Genomic DNA, 26,505 nt, shown 5'->3' with positions numbered 1-26,505 from the left:
TCAGACTTCCAGCTCTGACCCGGTTAGAGTTCTCTCTTTCTCTCTCTCTCTCTCTCTCTTACTCATACACGTGCGCACTCACACACTCACACACACCTGCACTGCCCTGCTTCTCATCTCTGACATTTTTTACTCATCAAATTAAGTTCAAATTCAGAAATCCTCTCAACCAATTTTACAGTCCAATTTATCATGCATTCTTTATTCCAGCACCCTATGTTGATTTTTATCTCCCCTCAAACATACAATATCACCTACTTCACCAACATCTAAAAACCTCATGTTTAAGAGATGACTTGTAGCTTTACGAAGGAGCTTTAGGAAACGCAGTTCATATGTGGAGCATCTTTTGCTGGAGTGGAGAGTAAACAGCTGGTCTAAAGTACATGCTCAGGTCGAGGAGGTGAAAAAAGGCCAGGCGGTTTGCTTTTGCTGTTTTTGTAGGTATAGCTGGACAGCTGCACCGAGAGATGTGTGGGTACAAGAGAGAAGCACGTAGCGCATGCGTAAAAGCAAATAGACTCATGAATTTGGATTTGACTGTTCACATTCATGTCACATGTCCAAGAATTAAATACATATCTGATTTAAGACCACATATGAATGTGATTCAAATTTGATTTGAAAAAGTATTTTTGCTTTTACGCATGTGATACAAGCTTCTCAACAAATCAACATATTCACCCTTTTATGTTTATGATATTTGTCATCTCATAAACATGCTTGAGTCATTGTATAAGTTTTCTTAATAATTTAATAGTTTCAAAATGATTAAATTCAATTTAGAATACAACTGAAAAGTTAATTCATTTTAGTAATCAGAAACACACAGATTGATCTATTTCGAGTGTTTATTTATTTTAATGTTGATTATAATGGATTGCAGCTAATGAAAACCTTTTGCATTTCATTTGGAAATCGAGCTTCAGAGTCTGGAGGAAGAGTGGAGAGGCAGCTGAAGGTCTGGTGTAAAGTTTGATATCTTCAGTTTTAGCCACACCCCCTTAAAAATCAACAGCCCAATGTTTCACAGTAGGTTTCCTGTTTTAATTTTTCACTCAAAGTTCACCACTGCTAGAGTTCTTCAATAGTTCCAGGTTCAGATCTTCAGTCTTTCAGTCATCTGGTAGTTTAGACACTGTTTAATACACAGAGTCTCTCTGTTCATTAAGACACCTGTTCCACAGCCCTCATCTGTATATCTCCAATCTGCAGAAAGAAAGAAAGAAAGAAAGAAAGAAAGAAAGAAAGAAAGAAAGAAAGAATTACATACAAAAAGACAAAAAAAGAAAGAATTACATACAAAAAGACAAGAAATAAAAAAAGTGCAATACAGAAAATAAACTCAAAAGATGAACAGGAATAAAATAAAAGACAGAATGAAAAGAAAAAGGAAAGCAAGATGGAAAGAAAGATTAGACAAAAGAAAGAAAGCAAAGCAAGAAAGATTATATAAACAAGAACAAGAGCTGTGAGTTAGATCTTTAGTTTGTGTAAAAGTCAGAATTCAATAATTAGTATTAAAGTGAAGCTGCTGATAGAGAATCTCTCATTTAGTATTAATTATACATGAACACATTAATTTAACAAACATTAAAATATATAGAACCGAAATTTAGTGAAGAGTCTTTATGAGACTGATTACCTGAACGTGTGGAGGAGAACTCAGAGCATAAACCACAGCACTGGCAACATCACCAGCCTGAAGACACTAAAACACAACAGCAGAATTAATACTAACTCTTACTACTGAATTACATTAAGAATAATACATCTTAATATTAAAAGGATTAAGCGTTAATATTATATAATATATATTATGAATATACTACTGCTTTCACACAAAAAAGTCTTGCATCTCAGTTTCTGATATTTTTCTGGAGTTTCTCCTCATGTGGGTATACACACACACACACATACACACACACACACACTTACCTTTATACTTCCGTAAGTAGCTGCAGCTTTCTCTGGGTTTTCACTGTAGAGCCGATAAGCGAATTCTGTTTCCACTAGACCAGGAGAAATACACTGCCAAACAAAGAGCACTAAACATCAGATCTTTATAAATTAGACTCAATACTGAAGAGTTACAGATAAATAAGCTTTAGCAAGTAATCATCTAGATATTACAAACAGGGCATTTAGTTTTGCAGTTCAGTAATAAGGTCAAGTTTAGATTACATGATTTTAGGCCTGATTTTCCAGTCGCTTCACAAGCTTCACAAGCCCAACAAATATCTAGCAGGTTTAATATCTGTACCAGGCAGCGGCTGCTACAGCCAATGAGAGCACAAGACACAAGGAGAAACCTGACTGGAGTTATAATATAATATTTTTTTTCTAATATATTTTTACACAAATTACAATGGGTCTATGGACTAATTTCTTTACACAAAATCACTCTCACTTCAATCAATCAATCAATCAAATGCGAACACATTATTGTTAGCTTTACTCAAGTGGAAGTTTTACCTAATATGTCCCCTTTAAAAGACATCCAATTTGGAACAAAAAGAATGTGTTTTTGTCACATCAATTTGACAACTTGAAAAACATGTATTTGGACAGCAGTCAGGCTCGCCTTGGGTTCCTCCTAGTGAAAATCTATGGGCCCTATCTTACAACTTGTGCAAAGCGAGTCGTGATGCTCATTGCTATCTTACACCCCACCAACAGTCTATTTTTTTAACACCTTGGGATGTATTTGCATTTAAAGCTATTCTCTATTTAAAGAGTGCAGCTCTTTAAATGTGGAATAGCTTTAAATACAAATATATCTACACTGATGGTGATGGTCTGGTGGTCTGGAAGGGAGGTGTGTTCAGGTAAATATCTGGCGTGTTTCTATCTTGGTGGTGGAAAACACAGGTGCTCCACTGACTGATTTAAACCCTAACAACAATAAACAGCCAGATGTCCATTCTTATCTAAGCAATGCAGGTGTGCTGTGATTACCCCCTCTTGTTACACACATATGAACACATACTAAATAAAATAATAATCCTCTTTCTGTAAATGAGCTGCTAGAGCACCTTCACAGCATGAATGAGCAACTGGTTTATTTCACATTACGCCCAAAACACATCCATGATTAATTAAGAGAATTAGTACATGCCTTTTGCTTGTTTCAAGCCGCACAAGATGTACTATTCTCATCGTCACGATAGCAAAGACAAACTGACACGACCTAAATCAAGCTGCACAGTGCTTTCTAGTCATTTACAGGACAAATACACTTTTTGCTTAGTAAAGACAAATTCTATCATTAATCTGTTAAATAGTTTGAGAGTTGGTCTTACTGTAGCTCGTATGTGGCTCTTGGCGTCCCTCAGTTCCTGTCGGAGGCCCTCAGTGAGAGCGGTCACAGCGTACTTGGTGGAACTGTAGAAGTGTACATCAGCACTTTGCACCACCCGGTGTCCACTCATGCTAACACACACAGGAGACAACCTTCATCTTCAAGATCTGAGCAGATAGATAAATCTACTGATTTGGAACCAGGAGTATAAATAGAGGAGTTAAGATTTAACTGGAAGGGTCCAGGAGAAAATCTCCACAATCCCCTGGTCTAAACATGATCATCTAAAATGTGAAAAGCAGCAACTATTGTTCAGCACCTCCAGAAACTCCTTTAAGACAGTTCAAGAACTTCTTTGGATATTGGCATGATGTCTAGCTTTTGAGTATCTTTTGGTGGACTTCACTTTGTCAGGCAGATTTTTTAAGGTTTAATGACATTTGTATGTGTTAATGTATAAAAACGTAAAAACAATTACATACCTGTTTATGTTAATGATGTGTCCATCATCCACATTTCTCTCTTTCATGGACTGATATGCTTCACGAGTGCAGATCGACAGCGCTATTACGTTCACCTAAAAAAATTACAGCCAGATTTAACCTGTATTATTTTTTCTCAAATATCTTAATGCTTATCATCAGTACCAGTCAAAAAAAATGGTCTTACCTTAAATACAGTGTTTTTTCATTATTCTATAATGTTCTGCATTTTATTTTAAAACTAGAATCATACAAATTATGCAGAAAAACATATGGAATTAAAAAAACTGAAAAACAAAAACAAAACAAAAAGAATATTGTTTATATTTTAGATTCTTCAATGTAGCATTTTGGAGGCATAAACAAAAAGAATCAAGACATTGTTACTAGTAAAAGCTAGATCTTAATATACACTTTAATATATATATAGCTATATGGATACTATATTGAGTAAAAAATCTGTGTGAGTTATAGAAGTCCATTTACTACTTACATCAATCATGGTTCTCCAGCTGCTGGTTCTTCCAGTCAGTAAAGGTTCTGGTAGAGCTAATCCAGCATTATTGATTAACACATCGACGCCCTGGTGTGAGGATTTGATTGCAGAGAACATGTTTATAATCTCCTCCTCCACAGACAGATCACACTTGTATGGAATCAGAGTTCCGCTGAATCCGGATCGAGCGCATTCTGCTGCCAGTTTCTGGAAAAGAGAAGAAAACTGAACATTAATGACTTTGTGTCTGAGGGTCTAATTAAACATTGACATCCAGCAACGTTATTATTAAAGCGTATCCCCACTAGGGGTCCCTCTTCTTTACCTTATATTTCAGTCTAGAGTTTCATCAGTTGACTTTATTATTTAGAATTAGCCACAGAAAACACATAGTGCACTGAAAGGGCATAAAATACCATTGCAACTTTATTGTGGAAACATAGATAAAGAGCTTTATGACAGCAATAAACCAAAGGTAGATCTGGGGTCGAATGAGGTAGTTTGCTATAGTTCTAGTATAATTCTGGTAGTTTTTCTATAGTTCTGGTAGTCCTTTATATTTCTGGTAGTTCTACTATAGTTCTAACTATATAACTATAGTTCTGCTGTACCTTTTGTAGTTCTGTTACACTTCTAATTATATAACTATTGTTCTGTTATAGTTCTGCTATAGTTTTAACTATATAACTATGGTTCTGCTGTACTTCTGGTAGTTCTGTTATAGTTCTAACTATATAACTTCTGGTAGTTCTGCAAAGAGTTAAAGTTAGTTGGAGCTGATTTTCTCTGCCTGTTTGTGTATTTTCCAGCACAGTTAAGTATCTATAAATCTATAGCTCTTCTGGTAGATCTGGTATCTGAAGAAGATCCTCAGGTATCTCACCTCTATCTTGTCCACGCTCCTGGCGCAGCCCACCACCTTCATACCGTGCTGAACGAGCTCCTTCACTACAGCAGCTCCGATCCCCACCGAGGCTCCAGAGACCAGAGCTACCCTGCCCTTCCAGCGCTCCATCACACAAACTCCCTCACACCCTCACACACCTCCACAAAATACCTCCACCAAACTCCTCCAGAACGCTCAGAAACAGTGGAGAAGAGCTCCGAGCTGCAGAACAGCAACAAAATCACTGAGTGCCTACTCCTGATCACGTGCCTCCTGCCGGCCATGAGCGCGCTCCAATTCGCGCCCTCTGCACTCGCTCCCTTCTCCTGCACTCTAGTTTACTTTATAAGATCCTGTTTTAGCACCCACCACCTAACATCAAGTTATTTTATTCATCATTACTAAAAAAATCTCTCATTAGTTTAAGATGGTATCTAATTATTTTACATTATTGTGAGATACTATCTCATAATTTTGAGGTACTAAGTCGTTATTTTTAGATACTTTCTCACTATTTTGAGATGCTGAATTGTTATTTTGAGAGGCTAAGCCATTATTTTGACATACTAAGTCATTATTATTAGATTCTTATTTTAAGATGCTAATTCATGATTTTGAAATGCTATCACAGATTTTGAGGTACTAAGTCGATATTATGAGATGCTAAGTTGTTCTTTTCAGATGCTTTATCATTACTTTGAGGAATTTTTAGGTGCTATTTAGGTGCACAGCTGCACCAAGAGATAGAGTGTGGGTACGAGAGTGAAGCATGTAGCGCTTGCGTAAAAGCAAAAAGACGCACAAATTCCGATTTGACCGTGAACATTCTTGTCACATGTCCATTGGTCGATTTAGGACCACATATAAAAGTGTTTCAACTCTGATTTGAAAAAATCTTTCTGCTTTTACGCATATGCTACGTGCTTCTCAACAAATCAACATGTCCACCCTTTTATGCTTTTCTTAATTTAATAGTTACAAAATAATCTAATTCAATTTAGAATGCAACTGAAAAGTTAATTTATTTTAGTAATCAGAAAGTCAAACTTATTACACACAGAGTGATCTAATTAGAGTGTTTATTTATTTTACTGTTGATTATAACGGATTGCACATAATGAAAACCTTTTGCATTTCATTTGGAAACCGAGCTCCAGAGTCTGGATGAAGAGTGGAGAGGCAGCTGAAGGTCTGGTGTAAAGTTTCCACAATCAACCAGTAACAGTTTGGGTCAATAAACTCATCCCCACTTTACAGTGCATCTTTTTATATCTTCAGTTTTAGTCACACCCCCTTTAGAATCAACTGACTAATGTTTTACAGATAGTGCACTGTTTATTTGGGTTTTTCACCCAAAGTTCAACACTGCTAAAGTTCTTTAATAGTTCCAGGTTCAGATCTTCAGTCTTTCAGTCATCCTGTACTTTATACACCGTTTAATACAGGATGTTTATTAAGACATCTGTTCCACAGCCCTCATCTGTACATCTCCAATCTGCAGAAAGAAAGAAAGAATTAAATACAAAAAAAATAAATGCAGAAAAATGAATGATAGAACAGAAACTCAAAGAGAGAAAAAGAAAAGTAATAGGAAGCATAAAGACATGAAAAAATAATACAAGAAAAATTGAAGAGATAGAATGAAAGGAAAGAAAAGACAGCGAGATGGGAAAAAAAATCAAAGAAAGAAGAATTAAAGATATAACAAACAGAAAAAGAAGGAGAATAAAAATTAATGAATAGAATGAATAATACAAGAAAAGGTAAAAGAAAGACAGTAAAAAGGACCACAAGAAAGAAAAAAAGAAAGAATAATACAAGTTAAAAAAAGACAATAAAAAGAAAGGAAAGCAAGATGGAAAGAAAGACGATACAAATGAAAAAAAGAAAGAAAGAAAGAAAATGCAACACAGAAAAAGAAACTCAAAAGATAAACAAGAATAAAAACATAAAAGAAAAAGACAGAATAAAAGGACAGCAAGATGGAAAAAAGACATGAAAAGAAAGAAAAAAAGATGGGAGCAAGAAAAAAGATTAAATAAATAAAGATCTGTAAATAAGATCTAAGAAAAGTCAGAATTCATAATAAACATTAATGTGAAGCTGCTGATAGAGAATCTTCAGTGGTTATCTTCAGTATTAATTAAACAACAGATCTTATAAATGTAATAAAAATATATAAAACAGATATTTCAGTGAAGAGTCATTATAAGACTGGTATAAACATGATTACCTGAACATGTGGAGGAGAACTCAGAGCATAAACCACAGCACTGGCAACATCACCAGCCTGAAGACACTAAAACACAACAGCAGAATTAATACTAACTCTTACTACTGAATTACATTAAGAATAATACATCTTAATATTAAAAGGATTAAGCTTTAATATGATATTATACAATATATTATAAATATATTACTACTATTATTACTGATATTTTTCTGGAGTTTCTCCTCATGTATAGACACACACACACACACACACACGCACACACACACACTTACCTTTTTATCTCTATATGTAGCTGCAGCTTTCTCTGGGTTTTCTCTGTAGAGCCGATAAACAAATTCTGTTTCTACTAGACCAGGAGAAATACACTGCCAAACAAAGAGCACTAAACATCAGATCTTTATAAATTAGACTCAATACTGATGAGTTACAGATAAATAGGCTTTCATTTAAAATTTTACAGCAAGTCCTTAGCAATTACTTATCTAGGTAATGCAAACAGTGCATTTAAAATCCCCATAGATTTAACTTTGCTGTCCGGTAATAAGGCCAGGTTTAGATTACATGATTTTAGGCCTGATTTTCCAGTTGTCAACAAAAGCTTCACAAGTCCAAACAAACATCTAGCAGGTTTAATATCTGTACCAGGCAGTGGCTGCCTCTCCACAAGCACACACAGCAGTGCACAAACCCAACTTTTACATTAACAATAAACAAAATACTAAATAAAATAACATTGCTGTTCCCGTAAATAAGTTGCTGGCGCACCTTTACAGGGCAAATGAGCATGTCAGAGAAGTGTTGGACATGCCAGGGAGCTGAGCCGTAAAAACAGCAATTCGCCAGAGTCACACCTGGCTTTTAAAGGGAATGGCAAGTGACAAGGTGATTGGTTTATTTTACATAACCCATGAATAATTAAGAGAATAAGTTCATGCCTTTTGCTCGTTTTTTAAGCTGCGCAAGGTGTACTTTTCCTGTCGTTATGATAGCAAAGACACACCGACGCACCCTAAATCAAGCTGCACGATGCACGGTTGATGGCTCGTCTATAGAACACTAACATTTTTTTTCATTTATTTGATTAATTGATTGCTTGCCTGATTACTTGTCATTTACAGGAACAATACACAATTTGCTTAGTAAAGACATATTTTTTCATTAATCTGTTAAATAGTTTGAGTGTTGATCTTACTGTAGCACGTATGTGGCTCTTGGCGTCCCTCAGTTCCTGCCGGAGGCCCTCAGTGAGAGCGGTCACAGCGTACTTGGTGGAACAGTAGAAGTGTACATCAGCACTGTGCACCACCCGGTGTCCACTCATGCTAATACAGTATAAAGAAGTATGAATAGAGGGGCTAAGAGTAAACTGTGAGGGTCCAGGAGTTAATCTTCCAGGAGAATTAAAAAAAGGCCACATTATGAAAAGAGTACTGGTCAAAAGTTTGGACAAACCTTCTCATTTAGTTTTTTTTTATTTATTTTCTACATTGTAGATTAATATTAAATACATGAAAACAATTAAGGGACACATATGGAATGACTTAATATTCTGCTGAACTGTTGGGTTTCCATATATAGATGCTAAATGATCAGTATCCAAAGTAGTAGACACTTCTGAGTGCATTTACTGTAAATATGATATGAACACAAACCATCTAATATGAACTGACCGGATAAGATAACACACATGCAGAAGAAACAACTCTTAAAAGTGGCCGTGGCAGAATAAGATGGACAGAGAGCTAAAGTCCCCCTATAGCCAAAGGTTACAACACCTATAAAACAGGTTTAATGACGTCCATGTGTGGAAGTGTATAAACATGTAAAAACATTTACATACCCATTAACGTTAATAATGTGTCCATCATCCACATTTCTCTCTTTCATGGACTGATACGCTTCACGAGTGCAGACTGACAGAGCTATTACATTCACCTGTAAAATTACAACAAGATATAAATGTAAATCAACAGTACCATTCAAATGCTTACACACACTATTTTAAAATGTTCTGCATTGTAGATTAATACTAAAGTATAAAAGTCTAAACTATAAATTAAAACCTATGAAATTAATTAATAAACAAAAAAAGTGTTAAATAAACCAAAATAAGTTTTATATTTTAGATTCTTCAAAGTATCACCTCTTGACAGCTTTACACATCTCTGCATTTTCTCAGTCAGTTTTATGAGGTAGAGTCACCTGGAATTCAGGCTTTCAGTTAACAGCTGTGCTGAACTCGCCAGGAGTTAATTACTTGAATTACTTGCCTCTTAATGTGTTTGAGAGCATCAGTTGTAAAGTTGTGAAGAGGTAGAGTTGGTATACAGTAAATAGCTCTATTTGAGTAATGTTCTAATCCATATTATGAGAAGCAAGAACTACTCAACAAAGTAAAGAAAAGAATACTGTAATAAATGAAGGTCAGTCAATCCAAATAGAAGAATTTCAAGTGCTTTGAAAGTATCCACCATCCATCCAAGTGCAATCAACGCAAAGATCATCAAAAACATCATGAGGAAGCACCGCCTCAAGAAAGAAGAGCAAGAGTTTCCTCTATTCATCAGAGTTACCAGACTCATAAACCTCAGTAAAGTTACCATCACCCCAGATAAGAACACATATTTGTTCTTGTTATAGTCTCGATGACTTCAGTATTCATTTACAACTGACTTTTACTGTATGTTTCCAGACTTTAAATACTTATTTTTATATATTATATTTACAAAGTTTATAATGATAAACTATAAAAATAAATGTATTTAATGTATTTATTGGAGTATTTTAATAGCTTATTAATGTATATATAGTATGTACGTAATGTTTTTGGGGTGAATGTAACCCCAAAAATACAGTTTTACAGCTCTGTGATTTTGGTTTTGCATTAGGTACTTATGCTATAAATTCTTAGAATTAAACACACTGTTTTTTGTTGAGATAAAAAAATGATGTGCTGTACTCTGACATAAAAAACCCACTCTATTAGCAGTAGCTTTTAGCTTAATGTGGATCCCGGTTGGCTCCTTCGATCTTTATACAGGTAGTAACCAGTGTTGGGAGTAAAGGCGTTACTTTTTTCAGTAACGAGTAATCTAACTAATTAATCTGACTGTAACTATAACGCCGTTACCATTTCCAACACCCCGTTACTGCACATTACTTTAGCCGCTTTTTTTTGTTTGTTTTAACTTCACTTTGCCCTGGTTAACTCCTCCTTTTTCTGGTGAACTTGAGCTTCTGTAATCGCGTAGCTCTGGGCGCACGTGAACACCTCCGCGTTTGACTTGCAGCACTGTGTGTAGCTGTTCTTAAAAATCATGTTAATTAAATAATAGTTCTATGCTTTTATGTTACAGTGTTAATAAACATAATTCTGATTATATTTCGCTCATTCAATCAGCCCGAAAACAGACAGTTTATGGGGCGGATCGGGTCGGGCAGAACGTGCACGGGCTCCGGCTGGGTCGGGTCGGATTTTTTGGGCCGATCTAAGCTCTATTCTCTTTTGGTGAAGCTGTTATATTAATACCATTTTAACGGTCATTAGATTGTTGTTTTTGTCCATTATTTTGTTTAATTTATATAATACATATTTCCTTTGAGTGCGGCTTGGTTTGTTTAATTTCATCCACAGACGCGTTTTTCCGTTTTTTTCAGTATTACAAGTTTTAGCAATTTTCTTTGGTTGTGTGGAGAATTTCGTTTTTTTTTTGAAGTTCGTTAGATTATATTTTTGGCAACATTTTGGGTTCATTTTCGTTTGTTATTTTTCTAATAATAATAGTAAATACATAACTGATTTCCTTTTTTTTGAGGGCGAATAATAAAAGTAATGCAATAGTTACTTTTACTGGTAACTATAGTTACTTTTATAGTGGAGTAACTCCGTTAGTAACTCAGTTACTTTTTTGGAGAAGTAACGAGTAACTATAACTAATTACTTTTTCAAAGTAACGTGCCCAATACTGGTAGTAACCCATATTTTGATAGCTACCAAAAATGCTTTTTAAATAGATGACAAATTATCATAGGATTTATTGTGATGAACAACTTTATGTAAATTTCAAAATGATTTATGCCACTAATACATACACAGTCAAAGACAAAAATGAAGAGATCACTTTAAAATGACCAGTTTCTCTTGGTATATATTTGAGTAAAATTAACATTGTTGTTATGTTCTATAAACTATTTGAACTCTTATAACATAAGTATTGTTATTGTTTTGTCTAAATGAATATGATCTTGTTTTCTTTGCATTATTTAAGGTCTGAAAGTTCTGCATCTTTTTCAATATTTTGACCGTTTCTTATTTTTCGCAAAAATGCTGAATGCTAAATTACAATATTTTTATTTGGAATTTGGGAGAAATGCTGTCAGTTGTTAATAGAGTTTTACACAAACATGTACCTATAAATAGTAAAATCAGAGAAACTGATCTGATTTGAAGTGGTGCAGAGCTGTGTATATATAGATTCTGTTAGTGTCTGGCTTTGCATTTTGAAACATAAACAAAATGAATCAAGAAAATGTTGTTAGTGAAAGTTAAATCTTAATACACACTTTCATATATATGGCTATATGGATACTATATTGAGTAATCAGTTGTTCAAAAATGTCTGGTCACTACTTACATCAATCATGTTTCTCCAGCTGCTGGTTCTTCCAGTCAGTAAGGGTTCTGGTAGAGCTAACCCAGCATTATTGATTAACACATCGACGCCCTGGTGTGAGGATTTGATTGCAGAGAACATGTTTATAATCTCCTCCTCCACAGACAGATCACACTTGTATGGAATCAGAGTTCCTCTGAATCCGGATCGAGCGCATTCTGCTGCCAGTTTCTGGAAAAGAGAAGAAAACTGAACATTAATGACTTTCTTTGTCTGTGAGTCTAATTAAACATTAACGTCCAGCAACGATATTATTAAAGCAAATCTCCACTAGGGGTCCCCCTTCTTTACTTTATATTTCAGTCTGTTTTTTTCAGTTGATTTTATATTTAAAATCCACAGAAAACCACAGGGTGCAACCAAAGAGCAATAAATACCATTGTGACTTTACTGTGGAGAGATAGATACAGAGTTTTTTTGACAACAAAAAAAAAAAACTAAGGTAGATTTGGAGTTATATATGCTGGTATATCTGGTAGTTCTGCTATAGGTCTTTTATAGTTCTGGTAGTTCTGCTATAGGTCTTCTATAGTTCTGGTAGTTCTGCTATAGGTCTTCTATAGTTCTGGTAGTTCTGCTATAGGTATTTTATAGTTCTGGTAGTTCTGCTATAGGTCTTCTATAGTTCTGGTAGTTCTGCTATAGGTCTTTTATAGTTCTGGTAGTTCTGCTATAGGTCTTTTATAGTTCTGGTAGTTCTGCTATAAGTCTTCTATAGTTCTGGTAGTTCTCGTACAGTTCTACTACAATTCTGCTATGGTTCTGCTGTGAGTTAGCTGGAGCTTTATTAGAGTGTTTTATTGTCTCTTTGTGTATTTTCCAGCACAGTTAGGTATCTGTAGATCTATAGCTCTTCTGGTAGATCTGGTATCTGAAGAAGATCCTCAGGTATCTCACCTCTATCTTGTCCACGCTCCTGGCGCAGCCCACCACCTTCATACCGTGCTGAACGAGCTCCTTCACTACAGCAGCTCCGATCCCCACCGAGGCTCCAGAGACCAGAGCTACCCTGCCCTTCCAGCGCTCCATCACACAAACTCCCTCACACCCTCTAACTCCTCCACAAATCTCAGGAATAGCGGAGGAGAGGAGCGATCACTGCGCGCTTCCTCTTGATCATGTGCCTCCTGGCGGCCATGGGCGCGCTCCAATTCGCGCCCTCAGTACTCGCTCCCTTCCTCTGCAGTTGAGTTCACTTCATCAGATCCTACTTCAGGATAATTACCAGCACCCACCACCTAACATTAAATTATTACATTCATTATTAATTAAACTAATTAATTAAACTGATTTCTAATTAATTTAAAATGCTATCTAATTATTTCGAGAAGTTGTTATTTTGAGATGCTATCTCATTATTTTGAGATACTAAGTTGTTATTTTGAGATGCTATCTCATTATTTTGAGATACTAAGTTGTTATTTTGAGATGCTATTTCGTTATTTTGAGATGCTAAGTTGTTATTTTGAGATGCTATCTCATCATTTTGAGATACTTAGTTGTTATTTTGAAGTGCTTTCTCATCATTTTGAGATACTAAGTTGTTATTTTAAGATGCTTTCTCATCATTTTGAGATACTAAGTTGTTATTTTGAGATGCTATCTCATCATTTTGAGATACTAAGTTGTTATTTTGAGATGCTATCTCATCATTTTGAGATACTAAGTTGTTATTTTGAGATGCTATCTCATTATTTTGAGATACTAAGGTGTTATTTTGAGATGCTTTCTCATCATTTTGAGATACTAAGTTGTTATTTTGAGATACTAAGTTCTTATTTTGAGATGCTATCTCATTATTTTGAGATACTAAGTTGTTATTTTGAGATGCTATCTCATTATTTTGAGATACTAAGGTGTTATTTTGAGATGCTTTCTCATCATTTTGAGACACTAGGTTGTTATTTTGAGATACTAAGTTGTTATTTTGAGGTGCTTTCTCATTATTTTGAGGTACTAAGTTGTTATTTTGAGATGCTTTCTCATCATTTTGAGATACTATGTTGTTATTTTGAAGTGCTTTCTCATCATTTTGAGATACTAAGTTGTTATTTTGAAGTGCTTTCTCATCATTTTGAGATACTATGTTGTTATTTTGAAGTGCTTTCTCATCATTTTGAGATACTAAGTTGTTATTTTGAAGTGCTTTCTCATCATTTTGAGATACTAAGTTGTTATTTTGAAGTGCTTTCTCATCATTTTGAGATACTAAGTTGTTATTTTGAAGTGCTTTCTCATCATTTTGAGATACTAAGTTGTTATTTTGAAGTGCTTTCTCATCATTTTGAGATACTAAGTTGTTATTTTGAGGTGCTTTCTCATTATTTTGAGGTATGAAGTAACTGTTTTAAAATGCTGTTTTATTCTTTTTGAGGAAGTCGTTGTTTTGACATGCTATCAAATAATTTATAATAGATAAAAGATAAAGTAATTTTTTTAGATTCTATCTCACTATTTTGAGATGCTATCTAATTATTTTGAGATGTTAACTGATTACTTTGACATACTAAGTCGTTTTCGATACTAATTCGTTAGAGATTGTTTTGAGATATTAAGTAATTTTTAGTGATGCTATCATAATTTTAAGATGCTATCTCATTATTTTGAGGTACTTTGTCATTATTTTTAGATGCTATTTCATAAGTTTGAGATGCTATCCTATTAATATGTTGTTATTTTGAGATTCTATCTTATATATTTCAGATATTAAGTCATTTTTTGAGATGTTATCTCAGTATTTTAAGATACTAGGATGTTATTTTGATATGCAAAAAACATCTTGAAATAACCACTTAATCTCTCAAAATAAGGATTAAGTATCTTAAAATAATAAGATAGCATCTAAAAAAATGACTTCTCAAATAATAACATACAATCTCTTTGTTTGTGCCTGACGTCTGACACAACACCACTACATTGCATTATAGAATACATTAGAAATTTTTGTGTACGGACAACAATATATCCACGCCTTTTTCCATTTATATTCCAGTTTAAATTTAACCCAATTATAACTTTCTTAAATTTTACCCAATTATAACTTTCTTAAATTTTACCCAATTATAACTTTCTTAAATTTTACCCAATTATAACTTTCTTAAATTTTACCTAATTATAACTTTCCTAAATTTAACCCAATTATAACTTTCCTGAATTTTACCCAATTATAACTTTCCTGAATTTTACCCAAATATAACTTTCTTAAATTTTACCCAATTATAACTTTCCTAAATTTAACCCAATTATAACTTTCCTGAATTTTACCCAAATATAACTTTCCTAAATTTTACCCAATTATAACTTTCATAAATTTTACCCAAATATAACGTTCCTGAATTTTACCCAATTATAACTTTCCTAAATTTTACCCAATTATAACTTTCATATATTTTACCCAATTTTAACTTTCCTACATTTTACCCAATTATGGTTTGTAAATAAACCCTATATAATCTATGCAACACATTAAAAGCAACAATTTGTATTTAATTTGCTTTAAGTAAATGTTACCTATATTAAACATTTCTTAGTACATTCCACAAATATACACTTATCCTATTGGCTCCTAACATAATTTATTTGCATAATGGTTGTGCCCCCCCCCCCCCCCCCAAAACCTCACTCACCACCAGTTTGTAGTCAATCCCACTAGGACTATGTTGCCTTGAGTATAACTTATATGTATCTTATATAGTGGTTTACTGCTTGGCCACAGTGTTGTAGGTCATATAAGCAAGTTACAATTTCTTTACTGTTTATAGAATCACACGAGTGTTACAAATAAAAAGACAAAGACAGCCTTAAACATACTTTCTAGTTCAATACTTTAATGTTGTCCACCATATTAACAGCACTACAACAGGACTGTAGCAAGGCACATTATATGTTGAAAAGAGCAGAAAATGCATTAAAGCATTACAATATACAGAAATATATAACACTAAAAAAGGCACAGTGCTAAAAGGAAGTCTGTAAATATATTACTATTATTATATTAATTAATTATTTAAAAATACACTGTTAAAACTGTTTAAAATATAAAATATGTGACGTCTGTTGTAACAAAGAATAAAAGAATGTAAAAAGCATTGATATAACAAATTCCATACTAAGATGATCACAGTTAGTACAGTATGTAACTTATTTTATGGTGTTCAGAGTAAAAATGGTGGTGAAAATGGTACCAACAACCAGTACAGCGTTAACAGATACAACAGTGCAACCAGAGTAAAAGACTTCTCGACTGTTCAGCGGCTGCACCGGGCGAAACGTTCCCACCATGGCGGTTTCATTGTCAAACTGGAGAGTTGAGAATGTAGACAGCTGTAAAGTACAGGACAAAACATCAGTTCAATGTGTTAAACATCTGGTCTGCTTTTGGACAGTTTGTGCAATTTCTCATTATGAACTCGATTCTCTGCATAACACACAACAAACTGACATAAAGTCACATGTTTTCATATCAAAACATCAAAACACTGCCATTTAAAATAACACAAACTGAGTTAATCGGCCAATATACAGTACAGGCCAATTATTTACACTATTTACATTGTAGATTCTCACTGAAGGCAACAAAACTTCATAAAAAACACATGTGGATTTTTATGTACTTAACAAAAAATGAGCTGGCCTCCACAGTCACCGGACCTGAACCCAATCCAGATGGTTTGGGGTGAGCTGGACCACAGAGCGAAGAAGGCAGAGGAGCAACAAGTGCTAAACACCTCTGGGAACTCCTTCCTTCAAGACTCCTTGGAAAACCATTTCAGGTGACTCTACCTCTTGAAGCTCATTGAGAGAATGATGCCAAGAGTGTGCAAAGCAGTAATCAGAGCAAAGGGTGGCTATTTTGAATGAACTAGAATATAAAACATGTTTTTAATTATTTCACCTTTTTTTTGTCAAGTACATAAAACTCCACATGTGTTCATTCATAGTTTTGATGCCTTCAGTGAGAATCTACAATGTAAATAGTCATGAAAATAAAGAAAATGCATTGAAAAAGAGAAGTGTGTCCAAACTTTTGGCCTGTACTGTATGTATCACCTGGCCCCAGTGACTAATTGTTGCCACTTTAATCAGGAATTAACCACTACAACAACAACAAAAAACACAGGTGACATAGACTTTTTGTTTGGTTATTTTAAGATACTAAGTCATTATTTTGACATGCTATCTAATTATTTTGAGATATTAAGTAATTTCATATTATGCTATCATGATGCTAAGTCAGCCAAAAACATAAGGTCATAAGAGCGAGTTACAATTTTCTGTTATAGATAAAAAGACAAAGGCAGCCTTAAACATAATTTAAGATCAATATTTTAATGTTGTTTACCATAATACCATTTTAATAAAACCAGCCTAATTTACAAAATTGTGTTCTAGCAACTGTAAAAAAATGTTACAGTTAATGTTTTTATAACATTCAATCTGTGAAGTTTATTCAACATTTTTGAACATTCTGGTAATATTGTTGCAACATCACTGGTGTCAGTTTTAATTTTTGGGAATGCATTTTTTTAACATTTCCATAATGTTAGTATTTGTTCAGCTGGGAATGTTACGTGAAAAACACAATAATAATGTTGTGATGGAAACCATTATTACATCACATCACATTGGATAAAACTGATCTTCAAAAAATAGGTTAACAGATTGAAAAACAGGTTATTGTTCTTTTATCTTGGAAGTATTTATTAGTATTATTATTTGGAGTAAAACAATATTTTTTAAATTAAAAAATTATATATATTTTTTAAGTGTAACCAGAAATCAATTACATTCATTTAAATATGTTGGCTAAAGTTGCCCATTTTTTGTTTATGGCTATATATTTAATTTTGTTTATAATAATATAATATGAATTCTCCATTGATGGAAAATGCTAAAATATCATTTGTCCAGCAGATGGCCACATAGGTGAGTGATCTAGCAATCCTCACACTGTAACATCTGGATCAACTGAATCAGATGAGCAGGCAGATTATATTTACCCAAAATTAGTTGAATAGGTAGAATAATTTATAACAAACAATGGTATACATTTTCTTTAAGAAGAAAAATAAATACATTTAGGCTACTTAATTTATGCAGTTGTTAAAAAAAAGTGGCAACATATTTTGTTTGATTTTTTTCAGTTTTGACCAAAATAAATAATTTCTGTACATTTCTGCCCAATATATTTATTTGTTTTGCCATCATGCAAACACAGAGTGCATACAGGTAACATGTAAATGTAAAATGTAAAAAATCTGTATTTTTTTTTATATTCCAATATATACAGTCATAAGTTTGGACATTCAATGTTTTTCCTTTCAATGTTCTCATGTATTTACTTTCTTTATATGATTTTTACATTGTATTTAATATTGAAGACTATATTAAAGTTATACAGAAACACATGGTGAATTATTCTGTTAAAAAAAAGAATAATAGTTAAACAAACCAGAATAAGTTTTATACTTAGATTTTTCTAAGTATCACAATTATCTTTAAGGACAGATCTGAACACTCTTGGTATTTTAATCTCAATGTCTTCATGTGGGAGAGTCACCTGGAATAGTTTTCTCAGCATCTTGAAAAAGTTCTCGGAGATGCTGAACAATAGCTGCTGCTTTTTACTGTTTAATAAGTAATTCCATAGGTGTCCCTTAACTGTTTTCATGTCTTACATATTAATCTACAATGTAGAAAACTTTTGACTGGTAGTGTATAGTGAATGCTATATGACCTACTTGATTCCTGCTGAGCGGGATGGTCTGTTCGAACACTGTCCAGATGACTGACTCTGCACAGTCGGGCGTGGTGAGCGAGCCCTCGTAGCGGAAGTAGCTGCTCAGCATAGTTTGGTCTGGGATGAGCGAGTCCAAAGACAGGGACTGAAGGGATGTTCTGTTATCTGGAAATGAACAAAGTCAAGATAAATTACTAAATTAACCCAAAACTGAAACAGTAACAGTACAGAATGGTTTTTGATGTAAAAAGCACAGTTCAAGCAGAAAGATTATTTCTAATGAGCCATAAATTCAAGATAAGATACTAAGAATTAAAAACAGATGGCCCTATCTTACACCCTGCACAAGGTGTGTCGTGATGCGCATCACCAGCAATGTTACAATAGCGTCAGAGTTTAGAAATATATTTACACTGATGGGTGTGGTGGTCTGGAAGTGAGGTGTGTTCATGTAAGTATTTGGCGTGTTTCTGTCTTGGCGGTGGGACATATAGGTGCGCCACTACCTGATTAAAACCCTCAGAGCAGTCAACAGTCAGCCGCCCAATCCTGCCTTACATGTTCCTTACACACACATATGGACGTAAATCCAGCTTTTACATCAACAATAAACAGAATAAATTATAAAATAACATAGCTGTTCCCTTAAATGAGCAGCTGGCACTCCTTCACTGCGTGGATGTGCAGGTCAGTACTGTCTGATAAGATGCGCAAGATACCAACACACCAAAGTCAGGGAACAACGAATGGCACAGTCATTAGTTTATTTCACGTTATGCCCAAAACACATTTCAAACCGCGCAATGTGTACTTTTCCCATCGTTACGATAGCAAGGTCACACTGACATGCCCTAAATCAAGCTGCACAATTTACCAGTGCACTATCAATCACTAAAATAGGACCAAAAGACTGTAAAAATGGATGTAGCAATAAATTAAGTGTGATATTTACCAGGGAATGGGATATTCACTAGAGCGTTTATGATGGGATCATATTTTTGGTTTGAGCTTTCAGCTTCCTGTTAAATAAGAAAGTACAGTAAGTCCATGGACATTACAAAAACGCATTTATCAGCTAAATTAATATCTAATCAGCATTTTAACCTCATCAGTCTAGGTCTTTAGCATTAACCTACTTTGTGTTCAATTACTTTACTGTTATTAGAAAACAAAACAAAAACTGACCTCGTACAAAAATCCAAAAACCGCCACACCAGAGGGGTCTTTAACAGCTTCCTCTACAGATGAGTATGTGCTCTTTATGTGAACAAGATGCATCTATGAGAAAAAATAACTCTTATTAATTATCACAGATCATTAGTTGCAGTGTTTTGCCATATCATATCACTCACAATATATTTTTATACATTGCAGTATTTTACGTTACATTATTTATTTTTCTTTACATTATTATTATTTATCAGCAAATTTGAGTCTTTATAAGTTACTTTTGTTTAAAACAAATAGGCAACATTTGACAGGTTATTTGTTTCTATTGAGCAGCTGAAGCTGTTATATTTCTACTAAATAAAAAAATTATATTTATTTTGTCAAATTAGTATATTCAAAAAATGTATAAAATACTTTTCAGTGTTTTGTCAAATCAATGGCATAACAAGATTACCATTGTCACAAAAATATAATGAAATATAACAATATTATTTTAAAGCCATATTGTCCATCATTATTGTGAAGAGTACTGACCAACAAAATAAATAAATAAATAAAATAAGGTTGTTTTATTTACATTTTACAATTTTACAATCTAACAGAACTGCCAACAGAAATGTGTTTTTGCTGATATAGGCACAAAAAATAACTACACTATAAATAATAAATATTAAATGATAAGTTAAATTATAAGTATATTAAATATTAAAACATTTATAGTAAATTAGGAATTTAAAAATATTAACTTCAGATCCTAATGGATGCAGTAATTTACTTCAGTAGTAAAGGTTTACTTTGATTTGTAGACATAAACTAAAATATTTTTTGTCAATTTTATTTTAAATCATTTTCCTAGTTTATAGATACCCAGGAGTTTATATTTCTGCCTACTTTTTCTGATAGATACTCAGCAACTAGCAACTAAAAACAACAAAAAAAACAACTAAATTTTTATAGAAATTAAGTAATTCTATACTATTCTATACTATACTCTTTTTATTAATTTCTACAATTAAACATCAGCTAACAGACACCTGTGCTGAAAGACATTACAGTAGGAGTGATGTGGGGAGAGAGCACCATCTACTGTACCCACCCACAGAGAGCATGGCCTCTCTCAGACTCTGGCTGCTGATGGCAAGCTGCATAACTGGGATTTAAACCAACGTGGCATAGTGGCAGCACCCATACTCTTTACTATTTACTGTTTACTGACTCTATTACTATTTCAATTTCTTATCTTGTTAAAGTTCACCAGCACTAGACTTTGGTTTAACAGTTTTCTTCTATCACTCCTGCAGCCTCTCAGTGTACAGTAAACCAGAGGCTATCACGCCTGCAGTGTTACCTCCATAGGGTACTGCTCTCCGTCGATGGTGTGCTCTGATCCATGTTCACCGTTCTTCCCCCAGTGGAAATGGATTTCCACTGCTTTGTACGTTGATCCTAAACTTCCTCCATTAATCTGAGCAGCTCCCGACAAGTTGACCTTGACTGAAGATAAGAAAATACAGCCTGAGGAATGCAGATCTTCCTGCAAATGGTATCTGAGAACTTGTATCAACCACAGTGCACTCGTACACAGTGTGATTGTACCAGCCTGAGGCTGTAAAAAAGCTGTATTAAAATCATATTGTTAATTGGGTGTATTTTGTGTGAAGTTACCTGTGTGGCCATTGTTTGTGATAAAACTGTGGAACGTCTCTTTGTAGCCTTGAAATTTAAACGCTGGGAGGGATCCTTCCATCTTAACCTTCTTTGTCACAATATTAATAGGTGACTGTTTATTACCTCCACAGGCTGATACTATTTTTGGCCATTCGCTTGGTCCTGTAGAAAAAATAAAACATATTTAGTGTATCATTGGTTTTAAAAAACACATAGCATTTATTTTTTAAATGCATTTTAGGCTCAGATTAAGGATTTATCACCTTCGCATTTGTGCTCACAAGTGACCTGGGACTGGTAGCACCATTCTGAAAAAGAATCCATATTTATTATTTCAGTATCTAGTTTTTTTGCAGATGTTAGGCTGATGTTGCACAGCATCATTGTAATGGATACCATGGTAATCAGAGGTGGAAAGTAATTAATTACATTTACTCACATTACTGTAATTAAGTAGATTTTATGAGTAATTTGTAATTTTTAAAGTAGTTTTTAAAAAAAGGGGTAATTTTACTTTTACTCAAGTAAAATTTTGACACAAATAATTTACTTCGCTACATTGGAAAACTCCCTGTTACTCAGTAAAAAATGAAATACTGGAGTTTGAATAAAAAAAAAAGTTTTCCCATCAATATGTGCTTCTTTATGGCACTGCGCATGCACCGGCCAACATTTTTTTGTATGTTTTCATGTTTATCATAATAATTCCTTTTAATAATAATAATAATAATAATAATAATAATAATAATAATAATAATAATTCGTTTTATTAGAAACATCTGCTTGGATGTTAAATAAAAAAAGGTGTAAATAGCAGTTAAAGCATAGCAATGGCAAGTTCAAAAATATTAATGGAATGTAAAACTATAAAAATACAGTTTAAAGTCTCCCATATCATCATAACTCCTTAACTTTTTAACATTAAAGAAAAAATGGATCCTAGAAACCTATGCCACTTGTTCTTGAAAATGTTTTATGAGGTGGTCTGAACAAATACTGCCTGAAAGGTGCAAATTATTATTTATTTATTATTTATGATTTGCTGTACTTTTTTCCATCAAATAAATAAAAGTAACTATGTAACTTAAAGTTTAAAATGTACTCAAAGTACATTTTAAATTGAGTACTTTTTTACTTTTACTCAAATCGATTTTTAGATGCGTACTTTTACTTTTACTTGAGTAGAATTTTAGCAAAGTAAAGGTAATTTTACTTAATTACAATTTTTCAGTACTTTTTTCACCTCTGATGGTAATACAAGGTGTTTAACTATGTAGAGCATTTCTAAACTTTACCTATTCCCTAAATTCTTACAAACAGGGTCAATACAGGGTAAAAATATATACAACACTGCTAACAAATCCTTGCTAAAATGTCCTTTAGCAAGTTTGCACTTGCATCGGATGCCTTTCATTCGATCCTTTGAAAATTCTGGTTGGAAATTTGTCCCCAATTTTTTGAAGGATATGTGGGGTTTAAAGCGACAGTCTGTAAGTTTTGGGGATTTAGAGGCCTCTCCAGTTAGAATGTGACACGCCCTAAATTAAGCTGCACGGTGCAACTCGTCTATAGATCACAAAAATAGGGTCCATTAACATGCATAATACAAAACACGTTAAATTATTAGTTTCGCATTTACATATCAGTTACGTTAATGAAGTCTAGTAAATCATTTTTGGAAAATGATTCAAACACATGTTTCCAGAGAGGGTTAAACAATTCTCTATGATTAAAATCTCTAGTAGATAAGTCTATACAGATATACTTTTATTTATTTTTTTTATTGTTATAGAGGTACAAAAGCTGGAGTTATAGAGAACTAGCAGTGTGGCAGTAATTATACCACACAACTGTGTGTATGTGTGTGTATGTGTGTGTGTGTGTGTGTGTGTGTGTGTGTGTGTGTGTGTGATCAGTTGCAACATAGAATGTGTGCAACTTCATTTTCAGGGTGAGAATGATGTTTGTGTTTTGACTTCATGCGGAGAATCTATTATCAAGCAAGTAAATTTTTTTAGAGCGTGTAGAGATCAGAGATAAGTTCTTAATTCTTCGTTTAAGCTTTTCTGTAAATGTGTGATTATGTAATTCTTGGCTAAATAATACATTTGATCAGTAGTTCGAAGAAAACACTGACTATTAGTTCTACAATAATAATTATTTCATCCACAGAAATAAGATAAATTCATTCTGTAGAAATGAGTGCTATTACAGGTCAAACCACATGATATTTAAAGCAAGTTCAAATACAGAAGAACAAGCAGCATCACTGGGGTCAAAGAACAAACACATTTACAAGCATGTTGGGCCTCTTTATAGCAACAAAGTACAAAGTGATGTACACTTCAATTGGCAGGAAATGTCCTGTGTCATTTTTTTTTACCTATAATTGTTGCTTTTGTAGCTTTATAAACATGTTTAATTACTACAAACTAAACTTTTAAAGTTTTATTGTATGTGTAATAAATCCTCACAAGGGTGAATCAAACTCTTAACCTCAGCTACCTGACAAATGTGTGAAAAAAAGTCTCTATTCATCACTCTGTAGGTAGAAGTATAAATACTAGGGTTTAAAATACTTCTGTAGAATTTGAAGAATCAAGTCAAACTTTTTACTTTTTAAGTAAAAGAGTAAAAAGTACTGGTTTCAAAACAACTTAAAGTATAAAATTAAAAGTAATGTAAGGGGAAAAAACAAAGCCATAAGTCCTATAATGCCCCCCCCCCCTCCACAAAACACATTTTTCTAACAGCCATAATGACTATAATTTCATAGTTTTAATTATTACTGGAACAGAGCTTCAATCAGGCAGTACGACTGCTAACAGAAAAAAATGTGATCTCGTTAAATGAGGGGAAAAGGAATAGAAAGTAAAAATAAATAAAAATCAATAGTTACAATTAGGGACAATAATTCTGTTCTGAAAAATGTTTTTGTATTTGTACTTTGTTACTTTGCTACATTGTGTGTGCCCCCTGGTCTGCTTTAGTTAAAATAAGCACTGTAATTACTGACAAATATCAATATAAAAGACCAAAAAAAAGCCTAAAAAGCTTAAACTCTTTAAAGTTTTATTTTTACATTGACCTCCATTCAAAGTTAGGAACATGTTTGCATTCTCCTATTAAGTTACCATTTTAGAGATACATGCTTTTCATTGAGTTGCAATAAAAATATTATTCTACATGGAGCCAGAATTCTGTATAAATTTTAAAGCCACAATTCTCTGGTACACTTTTTCGTTGCAGCCACTCAAGGGATATACCCCTATATCTCTGCAGACACCCTGCTAGATGCCCTATTTTTATTTGTATTAATTTTACCACATTCTGTACTAGTTTTTTTCTTTTTTTATTTATTGTCCACTATATATATATATATATATATATATATATATATATATATATATATATGTAAATTTGCAATTTGCACTACTAATTTATTATATATCTGTGTTCTTGCACTGATATCAGTCAGCTTCTCAATATGCGCAGTAACTGGTGTTCATTATTGTTTTACTGTGTTTAACTGCACTACCTCCATTACACACACACACACACACAGTAAATTACTTTACTTTATACTTTTATACTTTATATTTTATTGTATCTTTATCTTAATCTGTATCTAATCTGTATCTATCATATCTTTCTTCTTGTACATCTGCTACTGAATGTCTAGAATTTTCCTCTGGGATCAATAATGTATCTATTTACCTGTCTGTCTGTCTGTCTGTCTGTCTGTCTGTCTATCAGTATGGCTGCAAACCATTCCACATTACATATTACATTATATCTATCTCTCTCTCTATCTGTCTGTCTGTCTGTCTGTCTGAAAACTATTTTACATTACATATTACATTCTATTTATCTATCTATCTATCTATCTGTCTGTCTTTCTGTCTGTCTGTCTGAAAACTATTTTACATTACATATTACATTATATCTGTCTATCTGTATGTCTGTCTGTCTATTTATCTATCTATCTGTCTGTCTGTCTATCTGAAAACTATTTTACATTACATATTACATTATATCTATCTATCTGTCTGTCTGTCTGTCCCTCTGTAAATGATTGTACACTGTATATATATATATATATATATATATATATATATATATATATATATATATATATATATATATATATATATGTGTGTATTTAAAGAGACACAAAACAGACTTACTGTAAATAAATAATAAGTACAGAATTAATGTAAATATAAATAATAAAAATAATAAAATAAAGCACTGTATACGCAGTACCTGCCCCGGCTGCGATCCTCGACAGAGAAGCCAGAAAAAGGAATGAATAAAAAACGTACATCCTAGTTTGTTTCCTGTGTCCAGAGAACTCATGCAAGGTCATCAGTGTCTCAGCCGTGATGTAGCAGAGAAGCCTTTTATGCTACAGTATTCTGCGTTATCTTGCAACACACACCAATAACTCCTCCTTTCAGTCATTCTCTACAGATAAGCCCATAAGGTTTGATTGCATAAGGATGAACTCTGAAAATACAGGACATCATAAAAAAGTCCCAGGTATCCAGACAATATATTTCACAGAACGAGACATATTTATATACACTCACTGCAGAAAAAAACGAAAAAGAAATCTGTAAAACAGTTTACACTGACTCATATTTCATAGTTGTAATTATTACTGGAACAGAGCTTCAATCAAAATCAGGTGGCATGTATGTGATATCGTTAAATGAGGGGAAAAAGGAATAGAAAGAAAAAGTGAATAAAAATCAATAGTTACAATAAGGGACAATAATTCTGTTCTGGAAAATGTTTTGTAAATAGTTTATCGTGAAAATGGTTTCCCTTATACATAAATTTACTAAAAAT

General features: G+C 33.4%; 3 protein-coding genes across 3 annotated transcripts; all 3 read right to left on the bottom strand.

The window, feature by feature from the left end:
- Nucleotides 1-837: 837 nt before the first annotated feature.
- Nucleotides 838-5,449, bottom strand: LOC103042688 (dehydrogenase/reductase SDR family member 11-like). The gene is made up of 7 exons (XM_022669898.2): nucleotides 5,163-5,449; nucleotides 4,277-4,486; nucleotides 3,784-3,878; nucleotides 3,303-3,432; nucleotides 1,939-2,031; nucleotides 1,646-1,711; nucleotides 838-1,209 (listed from the first exon to the last, which is right to left on the bottom strand). The coding sequence occupies exons 1-7, from the start codon at nucleotides 5,292-5,294 to the stop codon at nucleotides 1,168-1,170; spliced, it is 768 nt and encodes a 255-aa protein (XP_022525619.2). The 5' UTR covers nucleotides 5,295-5,449; the 3' UTR covers nucleotides 838-1,167.
- A 781-nt stretch (nucleotides 5,450-6,230) lies between these two features.
- Nucleotides 6,231-13,224, bottom strand: LOC103042381 (dehydrogenase/reductase SDR family member 11). Its single transcript, XM_022669901.2, has 7 exons — nucleotides 12,972-13,224; nucleotides 12,036-12,245; nucleotides 9,242-9,336; nucleotides 8,594-8,723; nucleotides 7,674-7,766; nucleotides 7,399-7,464; nucleotides 6,231-6,660 (listed from the first exon to the last, which is right to left on the bottom strand). The coding sequence occupies exons 1-7, from the start codon at nucleotides 13,101-13,103 to the stop codon at nucleotides 6,619-6,621; spliced, it is 768 nt and encodes a 255-aa protein (XP_022525622.2). The 5' UTR covers nucleotides 13,104-13,224; the 3' UTR covers nucleotides 6,231-6,618.
- Nucleotides 13,225-15,881: 2,657 nt separating this feature from the next.
- On the bottom strand, nucleotides 15,882-26,049 carry ca4b (carbonic anhydrase IV b). The gene is made up of 8 exons (XM_007248607.4): nucleotides 25,918-26,049; nucleotides 21,915-21,959; nucleotides 21,649-21,813; nucleotides 21,332-21,477; nucleotides 19,999-20,091; nucleotides 19,766-19,832; nucleotides 18,815-18,978; nucleotides 15,882-16,397 (listed from the first exon to the last, which is right to left on the bottom strand). The coding sequence occupies exons 1-8, from the start codon at nucleotides 26,018-26,020 to the stop codon at nucleotides 16,215-16,217; spliced, it is 966 nt and encodes a 321-aa protein (XP_007248669.3). The 5' UTR covers nucleotides 26,021-26,049; the 3' UTR covers nucleotides 15,882-16,214.
- Nucleotides 26,050-26,505: the final 456 nt, after the last annotated feature.

Source organism: Astyanax mexicanus, chromosome 18 (assembly GCF_023375975.1).
Source record: "Astyanax mexicanus isolate ESR-SI-001 chromosome 18, AstMex3_surface, whole genome shotgun sequence".
Classification (NCBI taxonomy): Eukaryota; Metazoa; Chordata; class Actinopteri; order Characiformes; family Acestrorhamphidae; genus Astyanax; species Astyanax mexicanus.
The sequence above is the reverse complement of the archived record's forward strand: the minus strand, read 5'-3'. Positions and strand labels throughout refer to the sequence as shown.